The sequence below is a fragment of the Drosophila yakuba genome, chromosome X (assembly GCF_016746365.2).
Source record: "Drosophila yakuba strain Tai18E2 chromosome X, Prin_Dyak_Tai18E2_2.1, whole genome shotgun sequence".
NCBI lineage: Eukaryota > Metazoa > Arthropoda > Insecta > Diptera > Drosophilidae > Drosophila > Drosophila yakuba.
The window spans coordinates 11,534,174-11,551,260 of NC_052526.2; the positions used below are offsets into that span (position 1 = coordinate 11,534,174).

A 17,087-nucleotide genomic window follows, 5' to 3' on the forward strand; every position below is an offset into this window, starting at 1 on the left:
GGCAAGTTTGTATTCTATTTCGGATTAAGATACTTTTTTTTTTATGTCTTCAGATACAGGAATTATGGGCAAGATGTGCCGATAAGTTTTATTTGCACAGCTATTTATTTATATGTAATATTTAAATATATTATTATATTTTTGGTACTCGCTAATGTTTTTTTTTATGTAAATTTCCTTTCGTAATGCAAGCTCTTTATTTATTTACTTTGAAATTTTATTAAATTATATTTATATCAGCGTGCTGCAAAAATGAACAACTTTTCTCGAAACTCATTTTCATTGTAATTCCGAATCTAATGCCACTCACGACTATGCTTAATTTTATTGAATTTGCCGAGTTTTTAATGCGTGTTGGCCAGAAAAAGTTTGCTTCGCCTTCGCTTTTATTTTCAGCATTTTCTTTTTGTGTTTTTTCTTTTGGCGCGGCTTTTCCTCCGTGAAAATACAATCAAATTAAATGCGAGCGTTTGTGAGCAAAAGTTTTGGCGATACTTCGGCGTGGGTATAATGCCCGGGTTTTAGCCAGCCTATAAATAGAGCTGAGTTAAGGTTACGTTCACGAAGGTCGCCATTTAACTAATCACCGCCGGTGAAGGAACTCTGAGCGGGAAGAGTCAAGTGAAAGAAACACCTGACCAACTTTCTTCCTTGCACGCACGCACACCCACATGCAAGCGCACACGCACACACGCACACACCACCACCCACTCACCCACACCCATGGCCATCCATTTACAAACATGCAGATTTGTCAAATGCTTTGACAAACTTTTTCTCCCCGCATCGCATTACACAAAAGGCTGGGTGAAAGTGGGGTTTTTGGGGGGGATAAATCAAAAATTGTAAATAGCAGCACCTACATAAATCGATTACCTTGTGGGAGTCTCGTTAACCCACGAAGAAGGGAACATAAATAAACCATTTTTAATATGCGAATAAGCAGCTTAACTTTATGGTATACCCTGCCTTTGGCTGACAGCGATTTCTCAAAAGAAATGTTTTTATCAAGGGTTTTATTGAAAATTCCCTAAATTCTGTTGCTAGCAGTTACTGAGTTTCAATAACTTGCGGTAGGAAATGGTAGTGGTGGAATTTATTATAAACAGAGACGTCATATCTTATAATAATTGTAATTATGAATTCGGGATTACCCGAAGTTATAAAATACATTTTATTCGGGATTTAGTTATGGCAAAGTTATAAGATACATTTTATTTGGTATTCAAGTAGGCCATAGACTTCAATTTCATTGATCTACCATTTGATAGCGTATTTAATCTGCGTTTAAGGTCGCCTTTATTTGCCAACAATACAGCTTGGTTCTTTTTTTCCAGTTTTTTGCCTTTTGCGTGCTTTTGCTTTTGGCCCGGAATTTTGATTCGGTGGGTGGGCGAGTGAAACGCGAGCTGCCTTCAAGGTGACTTGCCATTGATTTCGTTTATTATTATAGATGTTTTTTTTTGCATTCCCGCTCTCTTATTTTATTTTTTTTGTTGAATGGCAAGGTGCGCCATGCTCCACGTTCAAGGCGCCATTCGCCATGCTGCTTGCCCTTTGAGCTTTGAGCTTTGGAGCGCGGCAAGGATTTAATTTTATGGCCCCGGGAACGTCGCCCCGTTGACTTATTGTGCTGATATGATTAAGTGGTTCGCTGGTTCCGAGCCGCTGACTCTGGCTTTATGACAAGTGCAGGGATCCAAGGAGATTGGCCCTGGGATCCCGGGAACCTGGGAACCTGAGTACTTTTGCCAGCCGATGGTGCATGTGAGTTAGTAGCTCGTAAGTTGTCAAAAAGTTTCGGACTCATCCGCCCATAAGAATGGGACTCTTTAAATGTCGCTTAGATTCGATTTCATATGATTTGAGCCATACACCTCGAAGTTTGGTCCACCATTTAAAATCTCCCCTCCACCTCGACTGGGCAACTTGATTGAAATTAGATGAGCTTTTCATAATGCCAGACCTAAGCCGCAGTTTTCCCTCGGCAGCCATTTCCTCGGATGTGTGTGTGTGTGTGTGCGTGCGTTTTCCATTAGGTTAGACTCGCTTTTCCCACAACCCGATGTCCACAACTACCAGGTAGAAGTTAGCCCACGTCGTGTGCTCCTTGCTCCAGACGCCGTACTGCAGACTACGGCCAACGCTAATATCCCTCAAGTTGCCACCGACTTTGTGCCAAATTGGTTATTAAAAGAGTCCACTAGTGCGAGGCAGAAATAAATTGAGGGGCAACAGCGCAAGGAATTCCCTCGCACAAGCAATTCGAAAATAATAATAATAATAATAAAAATTCGAAAGGGCAACTGCGATGGCCATCAGGATGTGTTGCAACTGCTTTCCGATATTTCTTGAGGGCATTCGGCGAGCGTAAGTATTCCCAAGTATTCTGACAATGTGTTTGCCTCAAATGCAGTGGCAGCATTGTATTTTATTGGAGCCTGAAGCGTTTTGAAAATAATTTTAAAAATGCACAACATTCTTGAATAATTGGCTTTCACAAGAATACAAATATTAGCAATATTATGCTTCAAAGTACAGTCCCAGCAAGTGATTGTAGTTAACAGCTGTTAACGTTAACATACTGACTTTAACAGAAGGACTTGAAAGTAAAGCGCAGCATCAGCCTGATTAAATTAGTAGAAATAGCTCTCACTTTTTTAGGTCACTATCAGGAAATGTAAAACGTGAGCATTTCAATTAGACCATTATAGAAAATAGGACATAAGGAGTGCACCCCCTTCTCGCCTTCACTCTCCCTAATTCAAGGAATTGTCCTGGAAGAAGGTCATTAGAAGCTTTCGAACTAATTGAGTAATTTGCTCACCTTGATTGCTTTCTAGGCAAGTTGTATGTGCATGTGTATGTGCAGTTGTCGGGACATTCGGCACACGGACACGTGCAGCACACACACACACACTCTTGCACACACACACACATAGTTCCTCACACTTGCACTCACACACACACACACATGCTTGCGCCGCCATTTGCTCGTTCATTATTTCGCACTAATTAACGTTTCGCGACAAAAGGTGGCGCTTTATTTTTATTTTTACAACTGCAACTGCGCTTTACTGCTGCTCCTCTGCTGCAACAGTTGATGCACTGAAAGAAATATTGTATTGTCAGCATCACAAGGACAAACAAACAATTTAAATTTTACACATTTTTGTTAAACTCTTTAGTAGAGTTAGCTTGAATCCATAAAATACTTCTGGGAAAGTTAATTAACATTAAGCCAATGGGTTTTTGTGCCAGTGCACTGGTGCTGCTGCTGCCACGGGTATTGCTGCCACTTGGGAACCACTCAAAGGAGGGCGGGCTTCGCCTTAATTGCTGTTTATGAGCGGGTTGGCCCAGTAATTAAACAATTTCTTTTGGCCCGGCGAAAACAGTTTCACTAACGGCGCCAAGTAGTGTTTGTTGGCCAGAGGTTGGTTGGCTGAAGCACATGCGAAAACCAAGAAACACCCATAAAAAACACATCGATTAAAAAAAAAAAACAAAACATGGTGCTTATTAAGAAGTACAAGATGACAAATAAATTAGCAAATTGTTGATTATATGTACTTTGCATCTAAGAAAGATTCATGGCGTCCTTGGCTTCGGTGGTCCTCTACGCTCTACGTGTCCTCCCAGCGGCCAGTGGCTAATCCTGCATAATCCCTGCTAATCCCACTAGACCCTCTCCGCCGTATTCCGCTCGATGTAGTAGGGTGCCGCTCCGATCTGTTTGCACTTGTATCGCAGCTTGCAGCATTCCGGAAAGGGTTCACCCGGAGAAATTCGCTCGCCTCGGTTGCAGTTCTCGATGCGCAGTTTGCCGCATCTGTTAGCGAATGCAATAAAATGTGAATAATTAAAATATATTGAACAAGTATTCAGGGGTTCACAAGTCACGTCGTAATTATATTTCACAGAGTTTACAATTTCATTATAATTTATATTCAAAATCTTAATTATTTCGCTGTGGAATTTTATATGTGTCGCGTTCCAAATACGAGCGACTAAACCTTGAGATTACAAATAAATTAAACTCACCAACTGATTATGATTTAGGCAAACGTGACACATTGAAAGGAATGAGGTCTCTGAATTTCAAAGATTGCGAAAGGGGATTCTACGTAATTCTATTCTAAGTAAACTTTGTCATAGCTTAAAAATGTTACCAAAAAAGAAAGAAAACACTTTACACCTCAAGAGCCAAAGCCATTTCAAATCTGGGGCACGACTTTTAGTTTCCCTCAATTTAGTTTTCTTATCACCCACCACGCCCCCCCCCCCCACGAAATGGCGCAGCCCAAAGGATGTGAAGTGCCCCCATCAACTCTTTAGCTTTCAACTGTATAGCTTTCAACTCTTTGGCTTTCAACTCTTTAGCTTGACCTAGAAATTACAGCCTCATCTTTTGCGCTTGCTACTACTTGGCAAGCTCGAAACTCAAATTGAAACTAGAAACTCGGCGAGAAGTCGCAAGTGGTTGACATAGCGTCATCTTTGGCGTCGCGTTACGTTGGGTGTGCGACTTATCAGCGACTGGGGTGTGCCATAAAATACACTCGAAAACCGCTTGTTAACGAAAGTTAAAATAATGATATGGTACATTTGAAAAGAAATAACAGTTTAAGCTATAAGTTGATCTGCGGACTTATTTAACATTTCCTTGTTAATCTACAGATTGTTACAAAATCCTTTTGGCAGCCTACAACAATTATCCCCATTTGCAATCATGGTTTTTCTCAGTCTATTGACCGGGTCAAGGTGCTCTGAACTCACCCCTCGATAAGTATTGAGCCATCCTTGTTGCACGTCAGTCGCTGGCAGGGCGCTATGCCATTGTTGACCCCCAACTCCAGGACGTCGCCGCGGTACATGCACTTTCCGGGATTATCTGATCAACATAATATGCAAATATATATAAATTATATAGAATAATATATATAGAAAACACAAATCCACTCACCTGCATCCGGTGGAATCCGGCCCGAGTAGCCGCTCACCTGTGAGAGCAATGAGAAAAGCAGGGCGCCTGCGATTACCAATGGTATCGATGGATTTGGACTGGCGCAGCGCTCCGGATGCATTGTGACCGCCTTGGTGTTCAAAACTGGACTGAATTGCTACCGGACTCCGATCGGCGTTCTCTACACAGGGCATACTTAATGGTACCTACGGAGATTGCCGAGCTGAGTCGTCGCCGTTTCAGATTCATCAATTTTTTTCATTCAATATACTCAATTTAAATTAAAGTCTCCCAGTTAATATAGGAGTCACTTCATGGAAGCAAGTTCCTTTTTCTTGTTTAAGTAAAGAAGTGCTAGATTTCTTTATTTGATTTCGGTATTAGTTATAATCTAAAATCATAGGGTATCCCATGGTCGAGCCACTGGCGCTTGTTGGCGTTTTTTGTTTTCGGGTCTGTTGATTATTGTGTATTACTATTTAATTGAAGACGCCACTCCGCGCGGCAACTCATCCCATCTTGATTCCATTCGCGATCCATTGGCGAGCGTGGCGGGGTCAGGCGGTTTATCAAATCGGCTTTTGGGGCGGTGCCGGCCTTTTATTACAGCACTTTACTGGCTTAAATTGTTCTAGAATGTTTGCACAATTAATGGCAAAAGCGGGACAGAGAGCGGCGAATTCGAGCGCCGCACTTGGAGATAGAAATCGAGATAGGCATAGAGATGGAGTGCCGACGCGATGATGGCTACGGCATCACATATCGCTAATCTAGCGATGGGGAAACTTTTTTCCCCGGAAAAACATGATGTTTTCGCCAAAATGTATTTCAAAAATTTTTAACAAAAAAAATTCCTTTTTTTCTCACAGACATTAAGTTATTTGTCCAAATACGGAATGTGATACACTGTTGAAGTCGTCATGAAATTTCCCTTCGATTGGCATTTACAGCTAAAATTTACTTTCTTTCGCAAAAAAAAAATGATTATGAACTCATGTTATTTGGAATTGGTAATGTTTTCTGGGAAGCTTTCTAGTCAGAGAATCGAACAAAGAATATGTACACTGAAGTGTAACATCTTTTTTAATTAATCTGGGTTTTCAGCACCATTCAATCGAGGAAGGACAAATACGACGAATGTATTGGCCAGACTTCGTTTGCGCAATTAAAGAACTAGTTCGGTGGCAAATCTTAATGAAATGCATTCGTTAGCTTAACCCGCACTCACAAGAGCAGACAAATGTTGTGGCAACTTGTGCAATCCAATTGAGACGAGTCCTTCCCCGTTTCCTAACCCCAATCCTCAGCCCATTCGCACAATGTTTGCCCTGCTGGCTATTAAATTTTTAATCAAGTTAAAGTGTTGTCAAACACTTCATTCAGCCAGTTCGTACCATTCAACTGTTCAACTCGGAGTTCCCATTTTTGGCGGCAGTCAGAAGCAGCAGGCAGAACCACACACACACACACACACACAAACGCAGGGATAACAGATATATGTGGTATGTGGTGATATGGGAACATGTAACTTGCCGCTCGTAACACTCCACCCCCCTCCCCCTCCGCCTCTCACTCTGCTACGACCTTCTTTTTCCGTTCATTTGGTGTCGTGTTAGTTATGCATGCATTCATTCGTTCATTCAGCGACATTCATTTCGTTTCATTGCATTTTCTTACAACTTTGCACTGGCATATGCCGCACCACCACCCACTAACCACCACCCCCACTAGCACAACCCACAAGCGCCCACTGTAAGCCACAGCGGCATAACCGCATTGTAGGAACCACTTCACCCACTATCGCTTCCTTTGGCTGCCGCCAATCCCTGTGGACACTTGTTCGTGTACTTTCTTTTTATGACGTAAGGCTTTCTTCTTTGCCGGTTTCTTTTTGTGCATGCTACCCCGCAATGGGTCGAGCATATTGGGTCTACACTCATGTCCACTCCATTGTAATCCATTTTTTCAGGGAAACTTTTAATCATAAACAACTTCGCTTTACTTTACTTAAGTTTATAGCACAAAAACCAGCAAAATTATATAAATTTCGAGGGTTATTTACTACAAAAACTATTCAAATTTCCAAATAAGTGAATAAATCAAACAGCGATTCACCACTCACAAGGTATCTGATATTCGAACCCCATAGTCTCGGATATACTATGATGCCTTTCCTGTTCGCCTTTGTGGTAAATGAAATGCAAATAAATTGTCAACTGCAGCTAAATAAAATTTTAATTTATAACGGGGTTCGACTAGCTTTCCATTGTACAAAAAGGGTGGAAAACGGGGGGCGGAAACGTAAAGGGGGCGGAACTAGCGAGGGAAATTCTGCCCCAAGAAAGGTGAATGCAGCTGAAAACCATCTAAGTAATTGAAACGGAAGAACGATTTCCTTTGTAATTTGAATGCCGTAAATATTTATTGAACACAGGGATTTTTCGAATGCTGTAAACGATTTTACGTTTTTACCAATAAATAAAACAATGTGTGTGCCAATGCATATTACACACAATACTTCAAATTGCTAGATAAATGACAGGTCTTCTATATTTTAAGCTGTGAAATTACAAACAAGAATGTATTAATTTTCGAACTCAAATATTAGGAAACTTTGCTTTGTGTATCCTCGATTTTTACTTGATATAAAGCGGAATTATATCATTGATAGAAATGGAGCTCTTTTGAAAAACCGAGAATTGCGCTCCTTTTTTTTTGGTCTGCTCGCTGGGCAGCAAAGTCGCAACTGCAGGCGTTGGATGACCAATTGACCACAAAGTGCTGCGGGTTCGTAGCCCCCTATTTTGGTTATTTTCAAGCATCAGCTTGAGCTAATTCGCATTTGATTATTTAAATTAGCGAAATGAGTGACAGGCAGAGAGGCAGCGAGTGAGGGAGGAATAACGCGCTCAAATTGAATAGTTTGTGCGGCCGATGTCCGAAAAGATCCAAAAATAAATGGCATCTGGGCAACTGGACAACTGGGCATTTTGGTATATGGGCATACAGATGCGAAGCGACCTGGAGCAAATCGGAGCATCGAGCAAATCGGCGGCAGTGCTTTGTTAGACCGCCGAACTGCGAGACCAGCAAAGCCAGCGAATTCAGATTTCGCATTTTTAGAAAATGTATTCAGTGCAGGGGCGACATTCGCAGCGGCAACGAAAGCGACAGCCATAGCATATCTCTATACCCATCCACCCACACACTTGCACATTGTCACCTGGCACTTGGCACTTTCCACTTGGCATCTGGCACCTGGCACCCACACACATACGCAGATCACCAATACAGACGCGAACAGATAGAAAGTGAGGGAGAGAGAGATAGGGAGTGCGGGAGAGAGCATTAAAGAAAGTGGTCAAGAAGGAAAGCTGCGTGTGTGTGTGTGTGTGTGTTTGTGAATGCAAGCCGGAAATGGCAAAATTAGTGACTTACATCTTCATCGCCAGCTCGCTGGTCCTCTGGTACCTCCTGCTGTTCGGGGGCAGGGGCGTCAGGGGCGTGGAGGCGACCAACGGGCATGGGGGTCAGCTGGAGGGACGCGACTTTCATCACCATGGCGGCAGCCACCACATTCGTCGTAAGTACACTGAGAAGAAAAACGAACCGGAAATTAAGAGTTAACAGGATTAATTATATATAATGAAAGTGCAACTCAATCCTTATCACTCTAGAACATTTTTTTTTTTAGTTATTTGTGAATTTGAATTATCACTTTGAATGTTTTAGGTAACATAAATCACTGCTGGCGCCGCTACGATGGCTACAATCTGCAGAACACTGTGGTCAACAAAAAGGAGCAGCTGAAGAAGCCCTATGGCATATTGTGCAACTTCAAGTGCACCTGGTTCTTCACCGTCAGGTGAGTTCGGCGCACTTGCGTTGTGCAATTGTTTATGATTCATTACTAACGCGAATTGTTGCAGCTTCCCCACTTGCGAGTTCATCTACGATTATAAGTTATCCTGCGTGCTGTTCACTTCACTGCCCGACTGTACCAGCGTGCAGTGTACGCTTATGAATTACTTCGATTAACTAGTGTATCTCTATTTAACTATTTAAGTATCTTTTTTTTTTTTGATAGCCTAAGTCTGATTAATACTAGATTTTATATGAACATGTAGTGCGCGAGCTAGAAACAAAGTATTATTAAATCAAACGACCTAATTTATGACAAAGAACTTATTTATTTCAGTTGGAATTCTAGTTTAATTAAGTTGAATAATATTGAAATGAAATGAATCTGCCTGAATATCGACTTCGAATAAAGTATCACATAAATGGTTAGCACCTTCTTGAGATGCGAATCAAATGCCAATTCCATATCGAACTGGATTCATTTTATGCTAGTTACACATCCGGAGTCAAAGTTTATCTCACTTAATGTTGGCGTAAGGCCAAAGAGTCAACAGTGTTGTTCGCACTCCATTTGATGATGGAAAAGTTGAAAAGCCACAAAAGCTATCAATGGACCCATCCAAGCCAGACAAACTTGCCACGCCCCCCATTTGATATTTGAAGGAGACGGTACGGCCACGCCCAATTACCTGGCCACATACCTGTTAGCTGGCCAAAAAAGCAATCCACTTTTGTAGTAAACAAATTTGAAACACTTTGTTACCGACGTCATTTTTTCCCATCGCTCGCTTCTCCATTTTTGCCAGCTTTCAGCCCGGTTAAAAGCGATATATCCGCTTAACTTGATGGCTAAAAACGTGACTTAAAAGGGCAAGTTGGAGGGGAGTTTTGGTGCGTGGAAACGGGGGAAAAAGTTAACCAAACTTGGTTATTGCATGGCAATGGCAATGGCGATGGCGATGGCGATGCCTGTACCTGAACCAAAACTTCTCGCCCCCGCCAAACAGCCGCAAATAAATCGTTCGACATTTATAAGCCAGTCAAAGTTATGCCAAAGCGTTTCCTGAAAATTTGTATACCTATGTACCAACCTACCTACCTATCGAGTTTCTGAGAGTTCTCAAAGCAATGGACGGACGGGCGGGCAGAGGGTTGTCAGGTGCTGGCTAAAAATAAGATAAATTATGTGGCTGTAGTCAATGGAGCTGTTAACTCGCGCACCTGCGCCGGAGGCCAAAGGGGTTCGCACTCTTTCCCATTCCCCATTTTGCTCAACCCATTCCCATTTCCCATTTCCCCCTTTTTGACCAACTAACCGCTCCAGCAGAATCATTGAGTGGGTTCTTGAAATTGAAGAGGGGCGAGTGGTAGGGGGGCAGAACCAGCAACTCACACGCTTCCATTTCCATTTCCATTTTTGGTCCGGAGCAGATGGGGCCGCACTTTAATGGAATCAAACGAAATGGCATTGATCGCTGAAGGCCAACGGACCCGCACCCGCAGAATACAGAAGATCAACTCGATTCGGCTTGGTTTGGATATGTCACTCGGTATGCGTATTGTCCGCGTATTCGTAACTGGGATTTGGGTCGTGGTCGTCATATACAGATACAGATATATAGATACATATGGGATGGGATTGGATCACTTGGGGAAACTATGCGTAGTGCGTAGTTTGCTTTATTGCATTGGCTGCGTTGGCGGTGGCTTCTATTTCAATGTTGATTGGCAAATTACGGCAATTTCTGGGGGCTGGGAATTAGATTATTTTTTAAATAGTTATAAACAAATTAATTGCGCATTACGACTGAATTGTGCAACCATCTCTATGGGGCAAAATGTAAATGGGCATTGCGTAGTGCCCATGTAAGCAGATTATAAACAATTATGGAAAATCTAAAATAAACGTAATTGTCACTCTTTTTCTAAGTAAGTGCACCAACATACCTTTTAACAAGAGTGTCTTTAATCCTAACAAAGATTTAATAAGATCAACTTTCAATTATAAAAATTTCTAAAGAAAATAAAAACAACCTTAACTAACATATGGAATTATGCAATTCATCTTGAATTTGACGTACATTTTTGTGATTGATTAACCCATTGACTGATTATTCGGAGCTCAAGTGCCCTAGAAAATATACTTAGCATGTTGCATTTTTTGGACTTATGCATTAATAGCATGGCGTCCCATTTCGCAGCCTCTTCACCTGATTTGCCACACAAAGGGTGCCAACCGCCGCAGCTACAATCCCATGAGAGCCGAAACTGAAACCGAAATGAAAACCGAAAACGAAACGGAAAACGGGGAAGGCAAAGTGTGACTGACTCTCCCTATTGCTTTAAGCCTGTACTGAGAAAAAAAAGGTATAAATACAGGATTTAGTGAATGTCTAAAAGGTACCTATTAGAACCTTCTTTGTTTGGTCAAACTCTATTCAGTTTTTGTCTAAATAGTCCTCAAAACATATTAGTGGCGCCCAACGTGGGGCTTCTTTGATGTTTCAGTGCTCTAACATGGCACAAAGTAAGCAAACAATTTTTTTCCCAGTGTGGTAATCACATTCAGAGCAAGAGGTGCTGAAATTGAAGAAGAAGGAGGCAGATGGGGTCGCATACCAACACAACCGCATGCGATAATTTATCAATTGGCATCAATTTAGGCGCACAACAGCTCAAACTCGTGTCATTTCTTTGCCGTTTGTTTATCTGTATCATCCCATGTATATATACACCTTTTTTTCGTCCCAATCTGTTTCGCTGGCTTGGGTGGCGATTTTCGGCACACTCGCGACATCCATCGCTGGCGGCGGTTAAAACCGCGCCGAGACAGACACGTATCGCATTCGAGCCATACGAAGGCGTCCAATAGCCACTAGATACATGGCAGGCTCAGGTTCCGAATCAAATTTATCTACAGATTCTGGCTTAGAATTCGAATCTGATTTTGGCGGCGGCGGTTGTGTTTACGATTGTTGTGCAATGGCCAAATCGATAACAGAAACGAGAACCACAAATTCTACGGCAGCAACCATAACTGCAATACACACTCGCAAAAGCACCACAACAATCGCATTTGTTCTGCTGTTAATCCTCTGCTGTTTATGTGATTACAACTATGGAAGTATGTAGTCCCACCCACCCACCACCCAACACCCTCTCCATTTTTCATTTCTTTTTGGTTTTGATCACGTTTTTTTTGAGTGGGTGTTTGTGGTGAAAATTCAGTGGCAGTTCATATTGCTTATACGCCATGTGGCCAAACAATAATACATAATAAATAAACTGACTTATCTACTTTATTAAGCTCTAAACGAATACAACAGAGCAAATAAACAGTACAACACAAACCATAAATTGTGCCATGCTTCTTTGCTGTTTTTTTTAATCAAAGTGTATTAATTTAAACAAGAGTTTATCTTAAAAAAAAACTATACTAATACGAAGTACCGCGAGTTACATGCAATACATGTTGATGTCGGAGTGTGATTAACTTAAATTTTATTGTACTTTATAAATTCGTATTAAATGAATTTCTCATATATCGAGACTCTTTTTCTAAACTACAAACAAATTATCTTATGGAATATTTTTCAACGTAGAGAGTGTTTTGTTGATCCAACATTTACTATAGTCAATCAAAAGTAATCCAGCTGAGCTTCAGTTTTAAATACGATGTCAAAGTCGCATTAAACTGGCCGAGTATCCCCACAGTAGCAAAAAAGTAAAATCAAACCATTAAGTTGGGGTATGTTTTTGGCTTAATTGGCAGGTGATGTCCTTACGCAACAAGGACCCTAGCAAACCCAGATTAGTCACTTCCATGCAAATACAGCCCTAACCATGATTTTTGAATGTTTGCCGAAAATCGTGTTTCTGCGAGTATAAATATGAGTATTTTGATCAGAACATTCGAAATATTGGTCCAATCAAGGACCAATTGTCATACCTCGTTGAGCTTGTAATTAAATTTGCAATCGAACTGTGTTTTCAAAAAAAAATCATTTTTTTTTAAATTAAAAAAAAAAAAATTAAAAATTAAAATTATTTTTTTAACATTTTTTTTTTTAATTTTTGACTATGATTTTTGAATTGTTGCCGAAAATCGTGTTTTTGCGAGTATAAATATGAGTATTTTGATCAGAACATTCGAAGTATTGGTCTGAATATGGAATGTCATACCTCGTTGAGTTCGTAATTAAATTTCCAATCGAACTGTGTTCTCAAAAAAAAATTCTATGTCTTTCCAATTTTTTGCAAATTTTGATGATGGTACCCCTTACAAAAAAGCGAAAAAATGGCCAAAAATTATTTTAACACAGTCGGTCAAAAAGTGATTTGGTTGGTTAGTATTGGTAATTAGGAGTACAAAAATGTAATTCTTTTCGATTTCTGACCATTTTCAGCCAAGTTACACCAAAAATACCAATCGTAAATATTGAAATTTTGGCAAAAATCGATTTTCTGTTTTTTTGCGTAAATAATTATCAGTATTTTTATCACAGCATTCGAAATAGTGGTCCAAATATAGAATGCCATACCTCGTTAAGTGCGTAAATAAATTTCCAATCGAACTGTGTTCAAAAATGAAAATTGAATTAAAAAGAATTTTTCTGATTCAACTGTTACCCATTTGCAGGCTGGGCATCGCAATGCTGGAAGAAGCACAATTCCGGCTCGATTCAAACGCCAGATGGAGAATTTAAGCGACCCTTTGGCATACTCTGCACATATCGCTGCTTTCTCTGGTTTCCGCCAATGTAAGTTATGCAATCAGTCAACCCACCCAGTAACCATCAGCCATAAAAATTCACACACACACACAGCAAATACACATTGAAATAGCCAAATACCCAGCCAGCACTTGCAATTTGCAATTTATGCATGCCTCTGTTATTTTGTAGTGTGAATTGCATTTTAAAATAAACTTGGGGTTTGCTTTTCGGACTTGAGCTTGGGGCCTTCATACACGTACTATATATATATATACTATAGATATAGATATACATATATAGCACATAGATGTGTGTGGCATTTGAATTGCATAACAATTAAAATAGCTAGCAGCATTGTTTCGATTCGTTTTGGCTCCTTTTCAAGTTGAGCTCCGCCATCGCCATCGCAATCGGAATAAATATTTTATCAGCGATTTCTTGCAAACCACACCGTGCAATGCATCACCTCACCATTTTCACCATGACTTCATAGCATCCTGGCATTCAGGCATCCTGGTATTCTGGCACCCCATTGCATCCAAAATGGCTTGTTTGCAGGCACTTATTGTTTGCCTTCTGTTCGACTTTCAGCTATCCGTACTGCGAATTCATATTCGACCTGCGCTTATCGAGGCACTTCACATCCTTTCCGGACTGCTACGAGATTCGCTGCAACGAGACCTTCTCCTTTTTCGGCAAGGAGCCCCACTACTGACCTCCGCCACCTGCAGGGTCACCTGCTCAGCGTGTGAGCATCCACAGCCTTTGCCCCTCAATTTTCCCCGGCTTCTCCCTTTTTTTTTGTTTTTTTTTTTTTAATACTATCTGTGACTAAGAATTGTATGCTTGAATAAATATGGGTTACTGCACAAAACAATGCATTCGTTTGTCTTGGTCGAAAGTGTGAATATTAAGCGCACTTAAACGTTTTGGTTTCGAAAGAATTATGGCCGCTTTGGTTATAGATTGGTTTGGTGCTTGTATATATAGTAAATGAAATAAATGCCAAGTAAACAGTGCCCTCTAGTCAGGCAATAATTGGGACTGATTGCTTTAAAATCTCACATCTCCTGGTTGTTGATGATAAATGGTTCTGGCGTCCCCTCCTCACAATCCATCCCAAAGGACTAGAGAGATCCTGTGAGAGGTGTTCATTGCCTTGGCGCCAAGCTGCAGGCAATTTCCATCACTTTCCTTTTCGGCTGGCTTTTAGTTTATTTCCGGTTTCGTAATAAAGGACAAACAAATAAATAAACAAAGGGCATGGGACAAAGGACCAGCTACAGATACTGGATGCTAAACACTGAATACTGAATACGGAATTCTGAATACTGAAGACACACCCAACCCGCCCGCCCACACACACAACCTCATTCAATTCACAAATATTTGCATACAAATTAGCATTCTAATTGACTCGGGCCCAAAAATAAAGTAACCAACTGTGCCTTGGGGGCGTGACCTACGGGGGTGGGGCGGGGCATGTGATTGCCAAAAGTGTCAGCGAGGAGGGGAAACGGAAAAGGAGGAGCGGGAGTGGGAGTGGGAGCAGCGATATCTGTTGTCCATTGTCTTGGTTATCATCGTCCATGGTGCCATGACTCCATGGTGACCTTTACACGGTTTGTGAACATTCTATCTTCACCTAAACTAATCTATTTCAGCTCAAGCTTGTTGAAATGTTTCAAGCATTAAATGAAATAGTTATCATATTTTTATTTAGTATTCTATTCTATTGTTATTTCTTTCAAATATACAAAAGTGTATTATTCCCGGTGTAAATTGAGTGCCGCGCACTTTTGCTTGGCCGCTCGAGTTAATTGTTTGCTTAGTGTCATAAAAATACAGTTTACGCCTTCCACAACAACACGTACAGGTGACCCCCGTGCCAACGCACCAAAAGCGTGTGAAGGCAGTGAAACCGCTGCTCCCCGGGTGGCTCGAAAACTCTTCTGGCGGTGGCCTAGCAGCGATGTGGCTTAGTGGAATTGGCCAGGCGGAATGGACCTGGAATGGGATGGAATGGGGATGGAATGGGGATGGAAGGGGCAATGGAAAAGGAGTGAGATTGGCAGGAAGGTGGAGCGAGTGGATAACAGCCACGTGCAAGCAAAAGGTCGTCGCAGACAATGTTGTCGCTGGAAAACTTTTAACTTTTACAAACTTAATTGTTGCCTGCTCTAAATATATAACACAGCAGGATCTACCAGCTTTGGTGGGCGGTGGGTGGTGGGCGGTGGGCGGTGGTTGGTGGGTGTGGCTGGGCACTTTGGTGGCTGGAGTTCGCCTTTGTGTTCTGGCGTTTCTGAATTTATGACACTCTGTTCGCTTAAAGTTATGTTTAATACTTTTACAAACGTATAATTAATAAGAATATTGCAGGCGAGTGCTTAAAGTTTTTTCAATTAAATTAGGAACATCCAATTTAAACGTTAACCAAGCCCTAAACTACTTAAGTTGTGTATATTGGTGCAATTTGTTAAAGAATGCCTTCAATTAAAATGCAATTTTTCAGATTTAATCTAAGCAAATAAATAAATTTAAAGCGTTTACTTGCAGGTTTCATTAGAATACGCACAATTCAATTTGGCCCAAGCATGTTCACCATGGCGTGCTCGTGATATTAAGAACATAACTTCGCAAACAAACCTGAAATATGGTTCATTCCAAAAAAACCGCCGCAAGTATCCACACAGAGTGCATGGAGAGAAGTTCTAATAAATTAAATTAAAGCGTATCCCTGGTGATTTTTGAATGGCAGCCTCACCTGGCGTACTTCACAGCGCAGCTAATTCGGGCGTTTTGCCGTACAACCCTGCGTATACGTGACATGAGCAAAGATGGAAGATTATTCCGCAAAAAGCGTCAGCTTTGAATAATGCAGAAAGAATTCGAAACTGAAGTTGGTGCAACTGTAGTATGTCAAATAAATATTCAGAATGCAATTACGCATGGAATTTGCTAGCACTTAGCGTGTCGTTTTGCCCACTTGCTGCTTTTTTGCCCTTGCACACTGTCGCAGTGCTGAAAACTTATTTAACTTTTTACGATGTCATTTGGGGAAAGTTTGTAATCATTTTCGTTAGTGCATGCTTCAAAAATGGCAAGAGAAAAGAAGCCATGAAATTATTTATACCATTTTCAGACAGTTCAAAGTGTACGACCGAGTATAAATAAAGCCCTGCGTTCCCTTCCCTTCCCTTCCCTTCCTTCCTTTTCACTCCGGACTTTCAATCCGGACTGGAATACGAAGTACCCAAGCAGCTATAGTCGGGGAATTGCCAGTTTTCTCCAACTGCCAGTCGAAGTTTTCAAAAATGTTGTTTTCCACTTCTCCCGCGTTTACTCGCACTTTACCTTTTTTTTTTTATTTTTCCCTTCCATTTTAACTTGTGGATCTCAGCCAAAGTTTTGGAGTATTAGTGCGTGCAACGATTCGAGGCGGCCGAGTTGCAACTTTTACTTTCCATCCCGCTGCAGTTTGTGTGTGGTCGCATCCTGCTGTTCAGCTGCAGATGCAGTGCCTGCCATCCAGTTATCCAGTT

General features: G+C 41.2%; 3 protein-coding genes across 3 annotated transcripts; 2 read left to right on the forward strand and 1 right to left on the reverse strand.

The window, feature by feature from the left end:
* Positions 1-3,492: 3,492 nt before the first annotated feature.
* LOC6525080 lies at positions 3,493-5,258 on the reverse strand. Its single transcript, XM_002100883.4, has 3 exons — positions 4,967-5,258; positions 4,780-4,894; positions 3,493-3,832 (listed from the first exon to the last, which is right to left on the reverse strand). The coding sequence occupies exons 1-3, from the start codon at positions 5,085-5,087 to the stop codon at positions 3,682-3,684; spliced, it is 387 nt and encodes a 128-aa protein (XP_002100919.1). The 5' UTR covers positions 5,088-5,258; the 3' UTR covers positions 3,493-3,681.
* A 2,758-nt stretch (positions 5,259-8,016) lies between these two features.
* Positions 8,017-9,140, forward strand: LOC6525081. The gene is made up of 3 exons (XM_002100884.4): positions 8,017-8,549; positions 8,699-8,831; positions 8,896-9,140. Exons 1-3 carry the CDS (start codon positions 8,384-8,386, stop codon positions 9,002-9,004), a joined length of 408 nt encoding a protein of 135 aa, XP_002100920.1. The 5' UTR covers positions 8,017-8,383; the 3' UTR covers positions 9,005-9,140.
* A 2,463-nt stretch (positions 9,141-11,603) lies between these two features.
* LOC6525082 lies at positions 11,604-14,416 on the forward strand. Its single transcript, XM_002100885.4, has 3 exons — positions 11,604-11,951; positions 13,467-13,587; positions 14,134-14,416. The coding sequence occupies exons 1-3, from the start codon at positions 11,711-11,713 to the stop codon at positions 14,255-14,257; spliced, it is 486 nt and encodes a 161-aa protein (XP_002100921.1). The 5' UTR covers positions 11,604-11,710; the 3' UTR covers positions 14,258-14,416.
* The last annotated feature ends 2,671 nt before the right edge of the window (positions 14,417-17,087 follow it).